General features: G+C 44.7%; 1 protein-coding gene across 5 annotated transcripts in view; it reads right to left on the bottom strand.

The window, feature by feature from the left end:
* Positions 1-18,883, bottom strand: part of MASP1 (MBL associated serine protease 1) — a 215,992-nt gene that overhangs the window by 81,267 nt on the left and 115,842 nt on the right. For 2 of the 5 annotated variants that reach the window (XM_073675203.1, XM_073675200.1), the window contains exons 8-10: positions 17,156-17,234; positions 6,106-6,243; positions 2,696-2,767 (exon numbers count right to left, since the gene is read on the bottom strand). In XM_073675203.1, coding sequence (XP_073531304.1) covers positions 2,696-2,767; positions 6,106-6,243; positions 17,156-17,234 — 289 coding nt within the window. Of the gene's footprint in view, positions 1-2,695; positions 2,771-6,105; positions 6,244-15,846; positions 16,473-17,155; positions 17,235-18,883 lie in introns of those variants that run through there. The other 3 variants (XM_073675202.1, XM_073675199.1, XM_073675204.1) reach the window with 2 other exon arrangements.

The raw sequence follows: 18,883 nt of genomic DNA, 5'->3' as shown, positions 1-18,883 counted from the left end.
TTTCCCACTGTAGATGGCACCAGAGACACTGTTTATTCCTAATAAAAAAACATTTTCTATGTCGTGTCCATAAATCTTTGTAATCATTAATACTTTTTTATAATATGTTCTATCCTCTTACTGTTCAAGCCACTTGGTGGGGTCCACATGTTGAGATCCCCATCAACCGCTAAAAAAACCTACTATGAAGTGCGATGCTCAGCTGACAGAAGTGCTTAGCTCACTATGCAGAATGCTCAGCTCCTCCATGAGCGCATGGGCAAGGTATTGGCCCAATAGAAATCCCATGGGGCCATACACAACACTTTGCATGTGCTCTTGCACCATCTGCCTGCTAAGCAGCAAGCTTCGAGCAGTTTTGTGAGTGATCCATGGGGATCTGAGGACCTGCAATAATTTGCTAGACATGAAAAGTAAAACATATTAAGAAAAAGGAATGATAGTTCTACTTTTAGTAATATATATCCATATGAAGGGTATATACTAATATTTTGCATTACAGTATTTGATTTGTCCAGGCATAATCCACCATCAATGATGTATCCATACTTTTATACATCATTGTACATTTGAAACCTTGAATACCTGCCAGTGGTGATGTTAGTCCATTCCAGCATGGCTCTGATTTTTAGTGACATGGCTCAAAGTAGCAGGAAAATAGCAACAAAAAGTTTACAAAAGATGTTCTTCAGTATCCATGCGTGAACCGAAACTCAAAAGGAAGTGAGGCAGATCTTCATTCATGCATGCATTGTGCATGTTAGGTTCCTTGTTCGCGAGAGTGGTTAAATTGCAGAAAGTTGTGATAAGAAAATAAAATGAAAGATGAAATATGCCAGAGCTGGTTTAAGCGTGAAAATAAAATGAAGAACAAGCTATAACCAAGCAATAAATGCGAGAGCCTACATCACAACCACAACTATTTTCCAAAATTCTTGGCCTTAAGATCACCTATAAACAGAAATCTCTGTGGAAACTGGAATTGCTGGAAAATCTGCTTTCTTAGTTGTCTAGGACAGAAGCATGTTTGGATGTCTACAGGAACCATATACTGAAATGTCAGATGTCAGTGGATGATATATTTTTGTCCATTACTTATGGTTTTATAATAAAAACACCAGAAATATTGGCAGCAATATTAATGAATGAAATCTACATGAAAAATGTAGTCTGATGCATTTGGAAAAGTATGCGATATTTCATATTGAATTATTTCTTTTTTCCGTGTCCAACACAAAGACAACTTAATAATTTTTCACCCTTCAACTGTATGCAAGTTACTTTCTAATTTTCACTGTGGAAATTATTCGCTCAGAAACTGACCTGTAATGCTAGTTTCTAATTCAGGAGTATTTCTATTGGCAATTGGTTGCAGATTTGCTGCAAATCTTCCCCATTGCTTTCAACGAGGATGTAAAAATCCACAACAAATCCTAACTGTTGCTAATTTTGCTGCAGATTACCTGTGGATCAGCCGCACAGTCCACAAGTTGGTCTCATATCCTATACTCACCTTTTGTGGTTCTTCAATAGCAACTCTTCTTGTGCTCCGCCAGCCTTTATACACCCATTTACCAGTGATTATGTTCCAGTAAGACTCTGTTCACATGTCTATTTGGATATTTTGTTTGTCTATTCCATCTTAGGAACAGACATACAGAATAAGCGATCTACCAGTCATGCCATCTGAAGAAGAGAGATCTCTTTGATCTTCATTGGGTTTTTTGGTTCTGTGTTTTAGAATGGAAGAAAAACATCCAGGACTTTTTTTTTTCTTTTTAAATAATAGACCCCATATCAATGAGCCCCTTTGCTTCAGTTTGCATAACTGATGCAGCGGATCACATGGAGCTTTCCTTGAATTTGCTGCAGGGATTTTCCGCAGCTTTGTTGTACACAGCCATAACATGTGGCAATCGTGTTTTTTGACACTATTTTCAGTAATAAGGGCAAAAGTCCTCTGTAGTATTGCTATAATTTTCTGCAGTCAAGGCAGAAAAGAAATATCTTGCAAAATCTACACAGGAGCATTTTTTAAAAGATTTCTAATGAAACAATTTTATGATCGAACAGTAAATCATTTATAATTGTGAGATGAATAAAGAATATGTCCGAGATGTATTGGATGTTAGCTACAGTATATAAATAGTTTGTGTGAGGAATAAGCCTTGGAAATGCCCTTCACTTTTTACTCGCTGTAAACCCAGATTTATCAAATTTTTAAACTTCAAAATCATTCTTCACCAAGAAAAAAACCTGCTGAAAGTCACTGCATGCATCACAAATCTACGCGAGCACAAGCCTAAAGCTTCCGAAAAACATATATAAATGCACAGTAACAAAGAACGATAACATGGGATACATTACATGGATACATGGAAAGAAATGTCAGCACTACAAAAGATGTTCAATGTATATAGACACTTAATAATTACTTGATGTGGATCTGTAACATGAAGAAATATTATCCCCATGCTAAAATTTGAAGAGTGGTGCAGTTCAGGAACAGAGATGCAAGGAGAGTATGCAGGAAAATGTTGCACAGCGGAATATTACTACCTGAATATTGGTTGATTAACTGTCTCTTACATCACAAGCAGCAATTTTATACTTAAATGGAAAACATAAAGCATCTTGTTAAGCTAAGGGAGGCAATTGCAGAGCATTAATAATGAATTCAGCATTCTCCACCTACCCGGCTGGCACACTGGAAGTTTCTCTCCTATCTCAGAATTTATCCACACTCCATTTTCATTACAGATGTATTCTGCTGCATTACAAGACAAGAAAAACACCGGCAGATCTTTAGACTTATTTTCAACTGCATGATGAGTTAACTTACATTTTTTATATGGTTGTGTGATCCCAGCCTAACATTGAATAGCAGGGAACTTCCCTTTGTACATATAAAATTATTTAGGTAAAATGTGTATAAATGTGAAGTCCTGTTTTCATCACTCCATTGATTATAGGAGAGTTCATATTGGATAATTTGTGTTCAACTATAAATGATGACAGATTTTAAAAGAAAACTACAAGATTGTTATTTTCACTATTATCAAAGGTCCGACAATACCTGAACCGAAGTACTTCATGAAGCTGGAATAGATATTATATTGGTGCACTAGGGATGCAAAAGCTCCATTATAATGGCTCACAGCTTATTTACACTAGACGTGATATTTTATTACACGCAATCTAATTGTAAGATGTATTTATTATGTGTTTCTTATATAGCGCCATCATATTCCGCAGCTCTTTACATACATTATCACTGCTGTCCCCATTGGGGCTCACAATCTAGATTCTCTATCAGCATGTCTTTGGAGTGTGGGAGGAAACCGAAGTACCAGGTGGAAACCCACATACATAGAATAGAAAACAAATTACGTCACTCACAGTTTAAAATAATAATTTATTTCAAGTATATATGAAGAGATGGGAACACAAACAAATAGCACGTGGCCTACGGACATTTCACATCACTCCTGACACTTCCGGAGGCTGTTTATTTGTACTACTGTCCCTACATATCCATTCAAAATAAAGGAATAATATTTTCTGTGAGTGCCCAGTTTGCTTTTTATATGAAGTATGTTGATATAGACTCTCGTTATATTGCTGAGCTCCACTGAAGATGAGTTTTTGATCGCCACTGCCTATGGAAACCCTGCGTTGTGCAAAATATGGATCAGCAGTGCCGATTTTAATTCCTTTGATTAGGGCAGCACGGTGGCTCAGTGATTAGCACTGTTGCTTTGCAGCGTTGGGGCCTGGGTTTAAATCCCACCAAGGACAACATCTGCAAGGAGTTTGTATGTTCTTCCTGTCTTTGCGTGGGTTTCCATCTGGGGTAATAAAATATCATGTCTAGTGTGAATAAGTTGTGAGCCATTATAATGGTGCTTTTGCATCTCTAGTGCACCAATATACAGTAGGGGGAAAAAGTATTTTGTTACTGTTTGAGGACAGGTGTCTTTTATACCTATAACAAGTTCAACCAGGTGCCAGTACTACAGGTAATGAGTGGAGGACAGAGGAGCCTCTTAAAGAAGTTACAGGTCTGTGAGAGCCAGAAATCTTGCTTGTTTGTAATTGACCAAATACTTATTTTCCACCAAAATTTGAAAACAATTTCTTTCCAGATCAGACAATGTGATTTTCAGAATTTGTTTTCTCATTTTGTCTCTCATAGTTGAGGTCTACCTATGATGTCAATTACAGGCCTCTCTCATCTTTTTAAGTGGGAGAACTTGCACAATTGGTGGCTGACTAAATACTTTTTTCCCCACTGTAATATCTATTCCAGCTTCATGAAGTACTTCGGTTCGGGTATTGTCGGACCTTTAATAATAGTGAAAATAACAATCTTGCAGTTTTCTTTTAAAATCTGTCATCATTTATAGTGGAACACAAATTATCCAATATGAACTCTCCTATAATCAATGGAGTGATGAAAACAGGACTTCACATTAAGGCTGTGTGCCCACGATGCGTTTTTTAAGCATTTCCGCAGGGGCAAAAACGCTGCAGAAACGCTTAAAAAACGCATGGTGGAAGGCCTGCCATGTTCCCCAATGATAATCCGCATGTGCTGTGCACATGCTGCGGAAATTTCCGCTGCGGATTATCATTGCGGAAAAAAACGCAGCACCACCAATTATTTTGCGGAAGTGCTGCGTTTTCGCCGCCATTGACTTACATTAGAACGCATGTATTGCGCTTCACTAGATAAGCACATGCGGAATACATGCGTTCAATGTGCGGACGGTACCCGGATCTAGAGGAGAGGAGACTCTCCTCCGGACCCGGGTACCATAGAAACTGTGAAAAAAAGAATAAAATAAAAAATAAAGATTATATTTACCTTCTGATGGCCCCCGCTGCACTCCTCCTCTCATGCCGGCACGTCGGCAGGTCTTTCAGTGTACCGCTGCCGGCAAGGGAGAACGGAGGGAAGCAAGACTGCGGGGGCCATCAGAGGGTAAGTATATATTTATTTTTTTATTTTTTACCATTCTTTCTGTCACACTATATAAATCCATCCTGTTTGCATGGATTTATATAGTGTGACCAAGTTGACAAGCACTTTGCAAGTGATGCTAAAATCGCTCGGAAAGCGCTCGTCAACCCGCATGCGGAAATGCATGTGAAGAACGCTTCACATCCGCATGTCCCTGGCAGGAAAATGCATGTACAATCCGCATGTACAATCCGCATGTACAATCCGCATGTACAATCCGCATGTACAATCCGCATGTACAATCCGCATGCGTTTTTTTCTGCCAGGGAGATGCAGAAACGCTCAGGAAAAATTCCGGAGGATTTCTGCATCGTGAGCACATAGCCTTATACACATTTTACCTAAATAATTTTATATGTACAAAGGGAAGTTCCCTGCTATTCAATGTTAGGCTGGGATCACACAAGCATCTAAAAAATCTTCATTCAGGAAGCGTGGATGTTTTTTTCTCTCTTGTCATCTGTGTACAATCCGTATGCAATCCATTTTTTTACAGCACCAGCTACTAGTAATTTACAAGACCATTTACAGTTTCCTGTGTTGAAGATTTGCAATGTGTCCATAAAAAATGGACGCTATACTGTGTCTCTGTATGGCATCTGATTTTTTTTTCCTCATCTGTAGAATTTAATTAGTGAGTCTCATCTGATTTATGGAAGAAACTAGTACATGCTGCGATTCTTTTTTTTCTCATGTCAGTTAAAAAAATCAGACATCTGCACTGCCCCATTGAATAACATTAGTCCTAACCCTGTCTGTGTGCTGTCCGTTTTTTATAGACAGCACTTGGCCCAAAAATATGATTGTGTGAACAAGCCCTTTCAATTGTACTAAATCAAGTCTATAGTTATAAAGCCTCATAAATCTTTAAGAGCCATCTTTTTAGACCCCAGTTTATACGCCAATATAACTGCAAAACTGCCTAATTTCCTGCATGTTATCAGAGGATATACACTGTAGGCTTACTTTTTGTTAAGTTCCTCTGTTGGGCAGGATATTTCACTGGAAAGTCATGTCATTTTCACCAGTTATCAGTGTCTATTAGTTTACTCATGCAATAAAAGATATCATTCCATACATACTAGTAATATTTGGTATCATTGAGTAGTAACGTTCCCGGCACGAATACGTGACAGCTGACTGATAGGTGGTGGTGTTTTCTGGTGTAGAGAAAGTCATATATCCATTCTCAAGCTCTTTTGGGGAATTGCAGTCAACAACTAGAAAAGGAATAGAACAGAAGTTTAATGTTAAGTTTCTGTAGCTTTTAGCATTATACCTACTAAATGTAAAAGAATTCTAGTCATTAATAGCCCTAAGGGCTGTTATGGTGGGGGCATTAATTCCATTGGGCAAAGACAGAGGTTTCAATGAGAAATTAATCGTTGCATTCCAGTGAATGCAGTGTTATGGAGGTATTTTTTGTATTGTGATACTGTACTTTTTTATATTTTCACTTGCCTGTATGTATTGAATATGCAGTGTACCTATCTGTCATCATGTACACTACTAACAGCTTACCTTGGCTCCTTTAAAGGTCCCTGATGCACTGCATTCTGCATCACATTATTGTAAAACATCTGTTATAAAGGCTGCTCTTCCAGAACGTAAATCACATATACAAACTTGTTGGGTTCCAGGTGCAATTTTTTTTATTTCGATTTTAACGCCTTCCCAGTTGGGACATAGAGACATAACTTTTTTTTTTCTCTTTAACAAAGTCACACAAGGGTTTGCTATTTTTGCAGAATGATTTGTAATTTTGCTTGACAAATTCTGCAATTGTTATTTCAGTTTTGTTTTTGCAGAAAAATTGACCTGCTAACATAATTTTTTAATTTGCTTTTCTAGATACTAAAATTATATGATATATAATATATGATAATAAATATATCATTTGATTCATGCTGCCCAAACCACAGGCAGCATGAATCAGAGCCTATCCCCCTTTTCGTGGTGTAATAGCCCACGTCCCTGAGCTGGCCGTGTACTTCGCCTGTATGGCTTGCGACTCGAGCCTTAGGTACCTTTTGCTTCTCCGTGCTGTACTGGTCCCTCTGTGTGGCGGAGCCTCCAGGCTTCTTAGGCCAAGGGACCTGAAATCCCTCGCGGGTTGGTTCTCTGCTGATGGGCTTGCAACCCTGACAGCCTCGGACCCCAATGTCCGGTAGTGTAGTTCTCTCAGCCAGGACCGGCTCTCGTCACCTCTGTCCCTGGCTCGCAGCTTCTCCTCTGCCTCACGGACTCCTTGGCTACAGCTGAACTGTCCCTCCTTCTCTGGGACTAGTCTCAGTCCTGAGCTAAGTCGTCCAGTTCTCTCTAACCCTGCCCTCAGTTCCAGCTTTTATAGGGGCAGCCAGCTCCCCCTACTGGCCTGGGACAGGAGGTGCTGTATGCTAATTGTCCCTGACCAGGGAACCTCCCTCCTGCTCTCAGACACAGCCTTTAATATTTGCGGCATCCATGCCTGGGGTGACACATTCCTCCCTAGTAAAATTTAGTACTCCGGGACTAAACAGGAAACACAAATACAGGGTATAAACAATAATATAACATATATACAAGTACATTTTGTCCTTAAGGTCACGGCGCTTCCGTGACCGGGTGTCCATATCACCCAACTTGGTGAAGTTTTCCACAGTGTGGGGACCTGTCCCTATAAACCCCAAGTTCCTGGCCTTGGGCGTGGCGGCAAGGCGGAGCTACCTATTTTGGACCACAAGGAGGCCACGCCGGACAGGTTTTTCTTCCGTGGTCATCTTCGAAAGAGGGCACCAAGTGCAAATATCTACATGGTAGTTCCGGTGATTCACCGTCCATAACCTGTCAGTCCATTGTATCTAGGGAAACTGGAAAAACATTATTAATAACCAGGGTACAAACATAAAACATTAAATATATACACTGTGCATTTAGATCTTCCAGCGAGCTGGTACTTGACCCCTAGTGATCCGGGTTGACCTGCGTAACCCACTGTCTGGTGGTGGTCTAACCTGGCTTTCCCCACTATCATTTAGGGTACAGCTACTAGCTGGGTTTACAGGCAGGGCAGGCAGCTGTCTGCGGGTCCTTTGGTTTACCGCAGGCATGGCAGGCTCACTGTCAGCAGAGGGTTGACTCTCCTGGGCTGCTGGCATGGGTTCTTCTGCCTCCGGGGCTGCTTGTTCTTCTTGTTTTTCCTGCTTTTCTGTAGGCTCCTGCTGGGTAGGTTGAAGGAAGTGTAGGACGGGTACCACTATCGCGTCATTTATCCGAGCCCAGGTCCGGGGAAACTCTCCGAGAACTGTGCTGATCATTTCTTCCTTGTCCTCTGCGGGTTCAAGGTCATCTTGATCTTCACTTGGACTCTGTAGTTGCTCGGGGGGAACCGTTTTAGGTGGTCTCTGGAGACAGTGCTAGTGGTTTCTCCTCCATCCTTGGTAATTACACATACCTTCGGGTTGTCGTGGTTGGACGGCAGTACTGTGTACGGGTCACTCTCCCACTGGTCATCTAGCTTGTGAAGCCTTCTCTTCCGCTTCAGGACCTGCTCACCAGGTTCCAGGGGACCAGCAGGGGCGTGTTGGTTGAAGAGCCTCTCTTGTTTTTCTCTCGCTTGAGCCAGACTCCTCTCCACACTCTCCTGTACCTTCTTGTACTGTAGCCGCTGTTCCGTATCCAAGTCCGCATCTGGGGAGGTGTCCTCGGGTGTCAGGACTCCCATCTCCAGGTCCATAGGCAGCTTACCTGGTCTTGCTCGCATCAGGTAAGCCGGGGTGCAGTTGGTAGCATTCACCGGGATATGGTTGTACAAGTCTATCAGGTCTGGCAGCTTCTCCGGCCACAGGCAGCGTTCTTCCAGGGGCAACGTCTTGAGGAGATCAATGACGATATTATTCATTTTCTCACACAGCTCGTTGGTTTGCGGGTGGTAAGGTGTTGTCTGAATCTTCCTACAGCCATAGAGGTAGCATAACTCCTGGAAGACTTCCGCCTCAAACGCTGGACCTTGATCTGGCAAGACCTGTTCCGGATACCCGTGTGGATGGCAGAAGTGTTGTTGGAAGGCTCTGGCCGCCGTTTGGGCTGTTAAGTCTTTAACCGGGACCACCACCAAGAACCGGGAGTAATGGTCCACAATCGTGAGGGCATAGATGTAGCCGGACCGGCTTGGAGCCAACTTCACATGGTCCAGAGCTACTAGCTCAAGAGGCTGCCTGGTGACGATGGGCCTCCAGGGTGTCTTCTGGCTGGTACGGTCCTTCCTTCTGAGGTGGCATGGGCCGCAGTCCCTGCTCCACTTCTCTATGGCCCCTCTAATACCGATCCAGTAGAACCGCTCTCTCAGTAGGAACTCCAATTTCTTCCACCCGAAGTGTCTCGCTCTGTCATGGTAGGCCTCCAGGACCATTGCTGCATCTCGCCTTGGGACCACTACCTGCCAGGTCAGCTCGTGCGTCCGGTGGTTGACAAGCCTTTTGCACAGCTTACCCTCATAGAGGAATAGCCTGCTTTTCTCCTTCCATAACTGCTTGGCTTCCTCTGGAGCGTCCGGGCCAGGGCTAGCGTCTGCCTGGGTTAACAGGTCTTTCACCAGGCGAACTGCAGGGTCACTATGTTGCGTTTCAGCCCAGCCGTGGTGGGGTAAGGGGTTGAACATGACGGTGGTTAGGTCTTTGTCTCTTACCCGGTGAGAATACTGAGTGGCCCCATACCGGTGGAACGCAGGGAGCTCTACTTCCTCCAGCTCTTCCGAGTCTTCTTCTCATTCGGGTAGGTGGGGCATTCTTGATAGGGCGTCTGCGTTGGCGTTGGTTCTGCCTGGTATTTGATTGTGAAGTCATAATTTGATAGCCGGGCCATCCACCGCTGTTCTAGGGCACCTAGTCTTGCATTGTCCAGGTGTGTCAACGGGTTGTTGTCCGTGTACACGGTGAACTTTGCAGAGGCCAGGTAATGCTTAAACCGTTCTGTGACGGCCCACACCACTGCCAAGAATTCTAGCTTGAAGGAGCAGTAATTCTCCGGGTTTCTTTCAGTGGGCCTCAGCTTCCGGCTGGCGTACGCGATCACCCTCTCTCTGCCCTGTTGGTTTTGTGACAGTATGGCTCCCAGCCCCACATTACTGGCGTCTGTGTGGAGGATAAAAGGCTGGCCATAATTGGGGTAGGCCAGGATCTCATCCCCTGTGAGGGCCATCTTCAACTGGCGGAAGGACTCCTCTTCCGGCTTGTCCCACTTGAAGGGTGGCTTGTGACTTCTGGATTTAGACTGACCTATCAGGAGGTCCTGCATTGGAGCTGCCATCTTAGTGAACCCGGGGATGAGCCTTCGGTAGTAGCCTACCAACCCGAGGAATTGCCTCACTTCTTTGATGTTAGAGGGGCTTGGCCAGTTCTTTATGGCTGTAACCTTGTCGGGGTCGGGGGCTACTCCCTCAGCACTCACCACGTGCCCTAGGTACTGTACCTTCGGTTTTAACAGGTGACACTTTGAGGGCTTCACTTTCAGGCCATAGCCTGCCAGGGCTTCGAACACCTCGGCCAGGTGCTTTAGATGGTCCTCGTAAGTCTTCGAATAGATAATAATCACGTCGTCCAGGTAAAGTAGGACCGTCTCGAAGTTTCGGTGCCCTAGACAGCATTCCATCAGCCTCTGGAAGGTCCCGGGTGCATTGCAGAGCCTGAATGGCATACAGTTGAATTCACTCAATCCCATCGGGGTAGTGAAGGCGGTCTTCTCCTTGTCAGCCTCTGCCACAGGAACCTGCCAGTACCCGCTAGTAAGATCCAAAGTAGAGAAGAAGTTAGCTGATTTTAGTGCGGCTAATGACTCCACTATCCTAGGTAACGGGTACGCGTCTTTATGGGTGATACGATTGATTTGTCTATAGTCCACGCACATTCTCATGGTGCCGTCTTTCTTTTTTACCAGAACCAAGGGGGCTGCCCAGGGGCTACAGCTGTCTCTAATGACCACGGCTTCTTTCATTTCTCTCAGCATGCCCTTTGCATTCTGATAATGTTTGGGGGTACAGGTCTGTATCTCTCTTTTATTGGTGGGTGGCTCCCCATGGGGATGTGGTGTTCTATCCCTTTCACCCTGCCGAAGTCTAGCGGGAGACACCTTGTTTTTGGTGCGAGGGAGTGGAGTCAGCACCCACGTGGAGTTTCTGGCACCAGTCCTCCTTAGGTTTCTGGGAGCCATTACCCTCCACCGGGGGAGATGGAGGCAAGGGTTCCACGACCCTGAGAGCATTGTGTTCGACGGCAAACAATTTAGCTAGTGTAGCGTACCGGGGCAAGTGTACTTCCCTTTCCCCAATGTTTAAGATTCGGACAGGCACCCTTCCATGGCGGACATCAACGACCCCCCGGGATGTCAAAATGGTGGGCCTGCTGTCTGAGTACACGGGTTCTACCATGGCTTGGTAGTCTCTCCCTCTTTACCCGATTGCAGTCCGACACCAGATCATCATTTCACTTTTGGGAGGCATGGCAATGGGGAACGGGTCGCTCATCCTCACGCTACCGATCTCACCACCAGACAGTTCTACCTGTTGCCGTCTCATCAGGGCTCTTATCTCCTTCTGGAGGACCCTCTGTTGGCTGGAGCTCGTATTTATCGCCACCTGCTGCAAAATTACAATCTCTTCTGAAAGACAATTTTCACTCACGTTAGTACCCAAGGTTATTTTAGGGTGACTTTCTCGATGGTCAATGTCCACAATGATCACTCCCTGTGCCGGCAGTTCAACTTTACCAATCTTAATGGTCATCTCTCTGAACCCCACCTGCGGCACGGGCTGGCCATTGCTGGCGATGATGCTCAAGTCACTGTCTGGATAGCGGGTTATGTCAATGTCACTCCAGTACTGCTTGAAAAGTACATAGGGGATGGTAGTCACTTGGGACCCGGTGTCCAGCAGTGCACTCATGGGGATACCGTCCAGCACTACGGGTAAAACCGGGTATCCCCCTACGTACTTATCATGCCAATTAGACGGGCCTGGTGACCTTATGCCTGGGGGTTGGCCCTCTGCCCCAGGTCGGACCCATTTAAAGTACAGTACCTGGCTACGTGTCCCGGCTGGCTGCAACGGCGGCAAATCGGCTGTCCATCCTCAGTGAGGCGAGCCTCCCTCTGAATGGCAGGATCCTCCTCCGTCGACGCCACGGGACATCCTCCGGACTGGAAGCCAGCTTGATTGGTCCTGACGGGTCCATCTGTAACGACTGTACGGTCCTGGTCAATGCAGCAACACTCTTTGTCAGTTTTTGGACCTGATTGTGCAGGTTTGCAGGCTGGGATGGATTTAGGGCCTGCGCATCAGCCCCCACAAGGTCTGCAGGGTAGGGCGCTGCCTCCTGGTGGTAAGTGATGGCAGGGCACCGGGAAGCTACAGCGCCACCTGGTGCGGGTTCTCGGAGCACCCGGATGGCCCTATCTTGGAACTGTGCAAAAGTCAAATCGGGGTTCTGTAGGGCCATGAGGCGCAGCTGAGTTCTGTGGGTGCTGGACAGCAGACCTTCTATGAACTGATCAGTCAACAGCTTATCGGTATCCTGCACGCTGCCAGGGTCAGCTTGTTTGATTGCTCCCAGAGCTTCTTGCAGGTTGGGCTCGCTGTTTACAGCCATAGAACTGCATTTTGATCTCTGCTGAGGTACGGGTGTCAAAGGTACCCCGCAGCCGGGTCAGAATGTCCTTTACAGTCCCTTTCTCCTCATCTGACCATGATTTCACTTCCCGCTGGGCTGCACCGGTTAGCTGCCCCGTCAGAATGCTCACTTTCTGTTCTTCTGTCAGGGGATAAACTTTAAATAAACTGTGCAGTCTTTCCTTAAAGTCAGTTAATGTATGGGATTCCCCTGAGTATTGGGGCAGCCAGGCCGCTCCGGGGATGTAGGGCATGGAAAACGGCATCACCGCTGCTGCAGCCACGCTGGTGGTAGAAGGGTCCTCCGCTTCCGACATCTTCCTCCCCCCTAGTTAACTGTGACCTACCTTCCGTTGATCCTCTTCCGTAGGCCGCGGCTCCGCTGGTGCTGCTCCGGGTAAGGACCTTGCGTCGCGTCCTGGTGACGTCAGCGTCGCTCTCTCTCCTTCCAGGACCTTGCGCAGCATCGGTGCGTAGGGCGGGGCTTCAGGTCTCGCGCGGTTTGGACGTCCACGCCCCTCTTCTTCCCGCGCAGCGTCCCGAAGATGGCGCCCGATGGCGGGAAACGGCCCCGAATGGCGGGAAACTTCACTCAGGTAAGTATAAAGTCTTTTTCAGGCACGCAATACCCGTTTGTGACGGGTTGGTCACGATCCTGCCGACTACGCCAAATCTGACTTGCCCCCTGTGCCGTGGGGCACCCGAAACCGGGCTTCTATGCGATGATGGGGGTAGTAGTGGCAACCCGATCCCGTGGCTCAGGGTGGTCAGACCAAATGCTGTGGCAGTCTATTTGTAGAGTTATGAATGTCCGACTACGCCACCCGTGGATTGCGGTCAGGGATGACCGCCGCTGCAAGGCAGACCGCTGAGGCTGATGTTGGTGTGCAGCACAGGAGTTGGATAACTCCCCACGGGAAGAGTGTAGCCTCAGGGCAGCGTATGTGAATGCTGGGGGTAATAGTGCAGGCCGCAGTAATAAGAGTTCAGAGTCCGTTTCAAACAGTCCAGGGTCTTTATTGTAGGTATTACTACTAGCCCAACAGGAGTACCGGGCAGGAATGGGCCTGGGTGTCTGAGAGCATTCGGGCGAGCCCCACTGGTCAGGGTGAGTGTGAAGGCCTACCGTTCTCTCTCTGCCCTTGCTGACTATCCCCCTTTTCGTGGTGTAATAGCCCACGTCCCTGAGCTGGCCGTGTACTTCGCCTGTATGGCTTGCGACTCGGGCCTTAGGTACCATTTGCTTCTCCGTGCTGTACTGGTCCCTCTGTGTGGCGGAGCCTCCAGGCTTCTTAGGCCAAGGGACCTGAAATCCCTCGCGGGTTGGTTCTCTGCTGATGGGCTTGCAACCCTGACAGCCTCGGACCCCAATGTCCGGTAGTGTAGTTCTCTCAGCCAGGACCGGCTCTCGTCGCCTCTGTCCCTGGCTCGCAGCTTCTCCTCTGCCTCACGGACTCCTTGGCTACAGCTGAACTGTCCCTCCTTCTCTGGGACTAGTCTCAGTCCTGAGCTAATTCGTCCAATTCTCACTAACCCTGCCCTCAGTTCCCGCTTTTATAGGGGCAGCCAGCTCCCCCTACTGGCCTGGGACAGGAGGTGCTGTATGCTAATTGTCCCTGACCAGGGAACCTCCCTCCTACTCTCAGACACAGCCTTTAATATTTGTGGCATCCAGGCCTGGGGTGACACAAGTGCACTCCAATGTTTTACACGCACAAATAGACTTGTATTGGTGTGGTGATACAATAATCAGATTTATTGGCAGCGTGCTGCGATTGTTTTCTCATGCCGAATCTGAATGACAAAGTAATCGCCGATATGCACTGCCTCATAGTATAACATTGGGCCTAGTGCTGTCCGATAAAACATCAGACAGCACTCGACCATGTTATATGTCACTGTGAGCAAACATTTATACATTTTGTGCTTATAGATCTGTGGAATATTTCCTACTTTTTCTCTTGCCATGTTTGCATGGTTGAGACTGTGTGCGCACTATTCGTTTTTCAAGCGTTTTTGCTGCGGCATTTGTGCACCGCAAACACTTGCAAAACACTTGGTAATCCGGGCCCCATGATCCCCAATGAAAATCTGCATGTTCTGTGCCCATGTTGCGGAATTTTCCGCAGTGGATTTTCCTTGCGGAAAAATCCGCAGCATGTCCATTATTTGTGCGTTTCTGCATCCGGATTTAAGGTCCCAATGCATTTGAAAAACGCAAGTCAAATCCGCATGTAAAAACGTTGCAAAAACGCTTAACAAATGCGTGTAAAATCCGCAAGCGTTTTTTACTGCCAAGAACATGCAGAAATTTTCTGCTTCAATTCTGCATCGTGGGCACATACACTTAGACGGCTTGCAATAGTTTCCAAAAAGAGTGTATCCTTTATTGACTTTTCTACCTAAAATATATCACATAGGAGAAGAGAATCCTGGAAAGAATGAAGATCTACCCAGCAATACATCTTTACTTGCTGTTCATATACTATTTAAAAAAATAGCTAAAACTAAGTCTTAGAAAAGCACAGTGCACAGAGACTGGATGCCCGTACACACTGGCTTTACAGCTGCTAAGTACAGGCCTGGCTCAGCTGTCCATGCTCCATTGGACTCGCCATGCACTGAAACTACATTGCTAACTATAGCAAGTACGATGGAACATACCGTAACTTATTTTAGTATTATTTATGTTTCTTTTTCTTCTCATATTTATCATCTAAATAATTAAAAGGGCTCAAAAAAGATTTAGTAAAAACCATCCCGCTTTACTTCTTAGAGTAAAGTCACAGATTTGAAAATTTTTTGCAAAACCTTCTGGTATTGGCTGTGGTGTTGACCTAATATCAACAGAGCAGCAGCCAATCAGTGAGCTCAGGGGCTCTATCCGGAAAAACAGAACTCCACACTCAGAGTCACTGAGCCCACTGATTGAGTGCTGCGCTGAGCCCACATGTCAGCATCAGTCAATACCAAATACCCGGAGAAGCGACTGTCACTCATTGCTGAACTCAAGGATTTGGAGTAAAGCACAATTTTTTTTTTTTAATAAAAAAAACTACATCCTGGAACCTGGAGTTTCTGAAAAAGGGTCTGTTTGGCTACATCAAGCTGCTCTCAGATGAGGTAGAAGGAACATGGTGACAGATTCCCTTTAAAGTCTGAATAATAAATATGACTAAAGAAATCTAGAAATATATGCATTTATTCGAGGACAGCATTCCAGTGCACTATTTACTAACTAATTGTAAACTTATTTGTCATCACATATGTAATTTTACAATGATGCACAAATAAACGTACTGTAGAAGAGCTGTATACCATATAGATGATAAATAAAATATAATAATATCAATAATTATCATAGCATTACATAACATTTGTAGATAGTTCCAAAAAATACATGTCTTCTATTCAGGAGTGATATTTCTGTCAACATGTCCAGATAAAAGCTCTTTAGAGGAAGGAATACTCTATATTGAAGCCACAGCTACGCATATGCAAATGACATTTTAGTAGAGCGAGGAAGTCAGCAGACAGGCTTTTCAGTCTATGTAATAATCATTGTTTCCTCTGGCAAATGTGCTTAATGAGAGCAACAGGCTGAAGTGGATCAGGGGGCGGCCTGCTTATTGTGTGCATTGACTGCAGTCGGAGACCTCCAGTAGAAAGCTGTGCTTTTCACACACTCATCTGTCTTGTGCGATTAATATACGAGGTATACAAAGTGTTCTTTAACATTGGGGACACATGACAACAGGCCATTGACAGCTTGTTCTCAATCCAGTCTTCAGCTCATCCTGACATCCTTTTCTGTAGTTTTGTGAAAAGGTAGAAAGCAAGAAAGGAGTAAAGAGAATGTAGATTGGAGACAAAAAAAAAAAAGAAAAAAAGAGGAAAGGAAGATTAGTATTCAGGCAACCAAGCACCATGCAGAAAACCGATCACCGGAGTACAGATATTATGAACCCTCCTAAGAAAGAAATTGATTGATTCCTTCATATCCAGTAGCAGAGAAAGTGGAAAGGGAGCATTGCTAGATTGTAGAAGGTCAATTTGCAGAACAGAAGTAGTAAATAGGATGGTCAAGAAAAGCGGTTCCACTCTAGTTACTTGAGAATTCTTTCACATAGTTGTTTAAAGGGAAAAAGAAACAGATGTGCAACATCATTAGCGGACTAAATATGTGGACAATTCTGTTGGACTCCCTGTTTAAAAGAAAAAAGAATTCTTTACCTGCCCTTACAAGCTAAGCTTATTGTTCTTTGTTTTAAGAGATATAAAACATTAAGAGAAATACACTGGAAAACTAAGTCTTATCATCTCCAATGAAGCAAATACAGAGCTATAGAAATCAGCAGGCAGTTCTTGGCTTCAAAGCTGTACTTTGCTGAAGGATTTGGCAATAGTGCGGAACAGCCCTCACAATAAGAGATAATGATGTGTTCTGAGCATATTTTCGGGTTCTTTATATTTGACAGTAACATGTTTCTTACTTTGACATCTTGGAACCTCATTACTCCATGTTCCATCCTTTCTGCACTCAATTTGGAAACTTTCCATTTCCACGCTGTCCTAGTAAAATCGAAAAAAAAAATCATTTTAGCTTTTAATTCTGTTCATAGCAGAACTTTTAACAGTAGTTCAGCAATAGTTATAAAGAGTTTAAAATGTAGAGTATGTCCACCTTCGTCACCGTTATATAGTTTATGGTAGGACCACAACTATGTTTGAGTCTTTGTCAGGAAGCTCCATAGCAGGTTCCATCATTTTATGTATGCTGCGCTATTTTTTCATGTAAAATGACGGACACCCTAATGAAAATTCAAATCATACTGATAAACTGTAATGAATTAAAACCTGAGCTACATTTGCAATTCTGCAGGTTTCAGACCTGATATCACCCAAATCCTTCTATTATAATTTGCATAGTGGGAGTAATCATATTTCCAACAGGCACTACACATTTAACAGTTGTCCAGGCTTGGAGCTTAAGTCTGCAGTCAATTTATGTGACTGGAGACTCGTGAATCCTCTCAGCTTGCACAGTGTGAAGCGTCAGGATTTGCTGGCGCCGGGAGCGAGTGGTCATGTGATCAGAATTATGCGATTTGATTCTTCCGGCCACATTCCAACTAGACATGTTAAGCCTTGCCCAATTCACTTGTATTGAGTGATGCCGTGCATGTCTAGTTTGCATATGACCGCATGTATGCAAATTACATACTTGCCGTCATGCACCCGTCTGCTTCTGGCACCAGAGAATTCTGAGAGCTCACACACTGCGCGCTGTGAGGATTCCCAAGTCTTCACATATAGTGATTGCAGACTTGAACCCCAAGCCTGGAGAACCTTTTTAAATGGAATCTGTCACCACATTTGACCTATCTAACCTACAGTCCTTGCCAAAAGTATTGGCACCCCTGCAATTCTGTCAGATAATGCTCAGTTTCTTCCTGAAAATGATTGCAATCACAAATTCTTTGGTATTATTATCTTCATTTAATTTGCTTGCAAGGAAAAAACACAAAAGAGAATGAAGCAAAAATCAAATCATTGATCATTTCACACAAAACTCCAAAAAAGGGCCGGACAAAAGTATTGGCACCCTCAGCCTAATACTTGGTTGCACAACCTTTAGCCAAAATAACTGCGAACAACCGCTTCCGGTAACCATCAATGAGTTTCTTACAATGCTCTGCTGGAATTGTAGACCATTCTTCTTTGGAAAACTGCTCCAGGTCCCTGATATTTGAAGGGTGCCTTCTCCAAACTGCCATTTTGAGATCTCTCCACAGGTGTTCTATGGGATTCAGGTCTAGACTCATTGCTGGCCACCTTAGAAGTCTCCAGTGCTTTCTCTAAAACCCTTTTATAGTGCTTTTGGAAGTGTGTTTTGGGTCATTGTCCTGCTGAAAGACCCATGACCTCTGAGGGAGACTCAGCTTTCTCACACTGGGCCCTACATTATGCTGCAAAATTTGTTGGTAGTCTTCAGACTTCATAATGCCATGCACACGGTCAAGCAGTCCAGTGCCAGAGGCAGCAAAGCAACCCCAAAACATCAGGGAACCTCCGCCATGTTTGAATGTAGGGACCGTGTTCTTTTCTTTGAATGCCTCTTTTTTTTTCCTGTACACTCTATGTTGATGCTTTTTCCCAAAAAGCTCTACTTTTGTCTCATCTAACCAGAGAACATTCTTCCAAAATGTTTTAGGCTTTCT

This window comes from Phyllobates terribilis, unplaced genomic scaffold (assembly GCF_046119375.1).
Source record: "Phyllobates terribilis strain yellow unplaced genomic scaffold, ASM4611937v1 Scaffold_3__8_contigs__length_932513732, whole genome shotgun sequence".
NCBI classification, from domain to species: Eukaryota; Metazoa; Chordata; class Amphibia; order Anura; family Dendrobatidae; genus Phyllobates; species Phyllobates terribilis.
The sequence above is the reverse complement of the archived record's forward strand: the minus strand, read 5'-3'. Positions and strand labels throughout refer to the sequence as shown.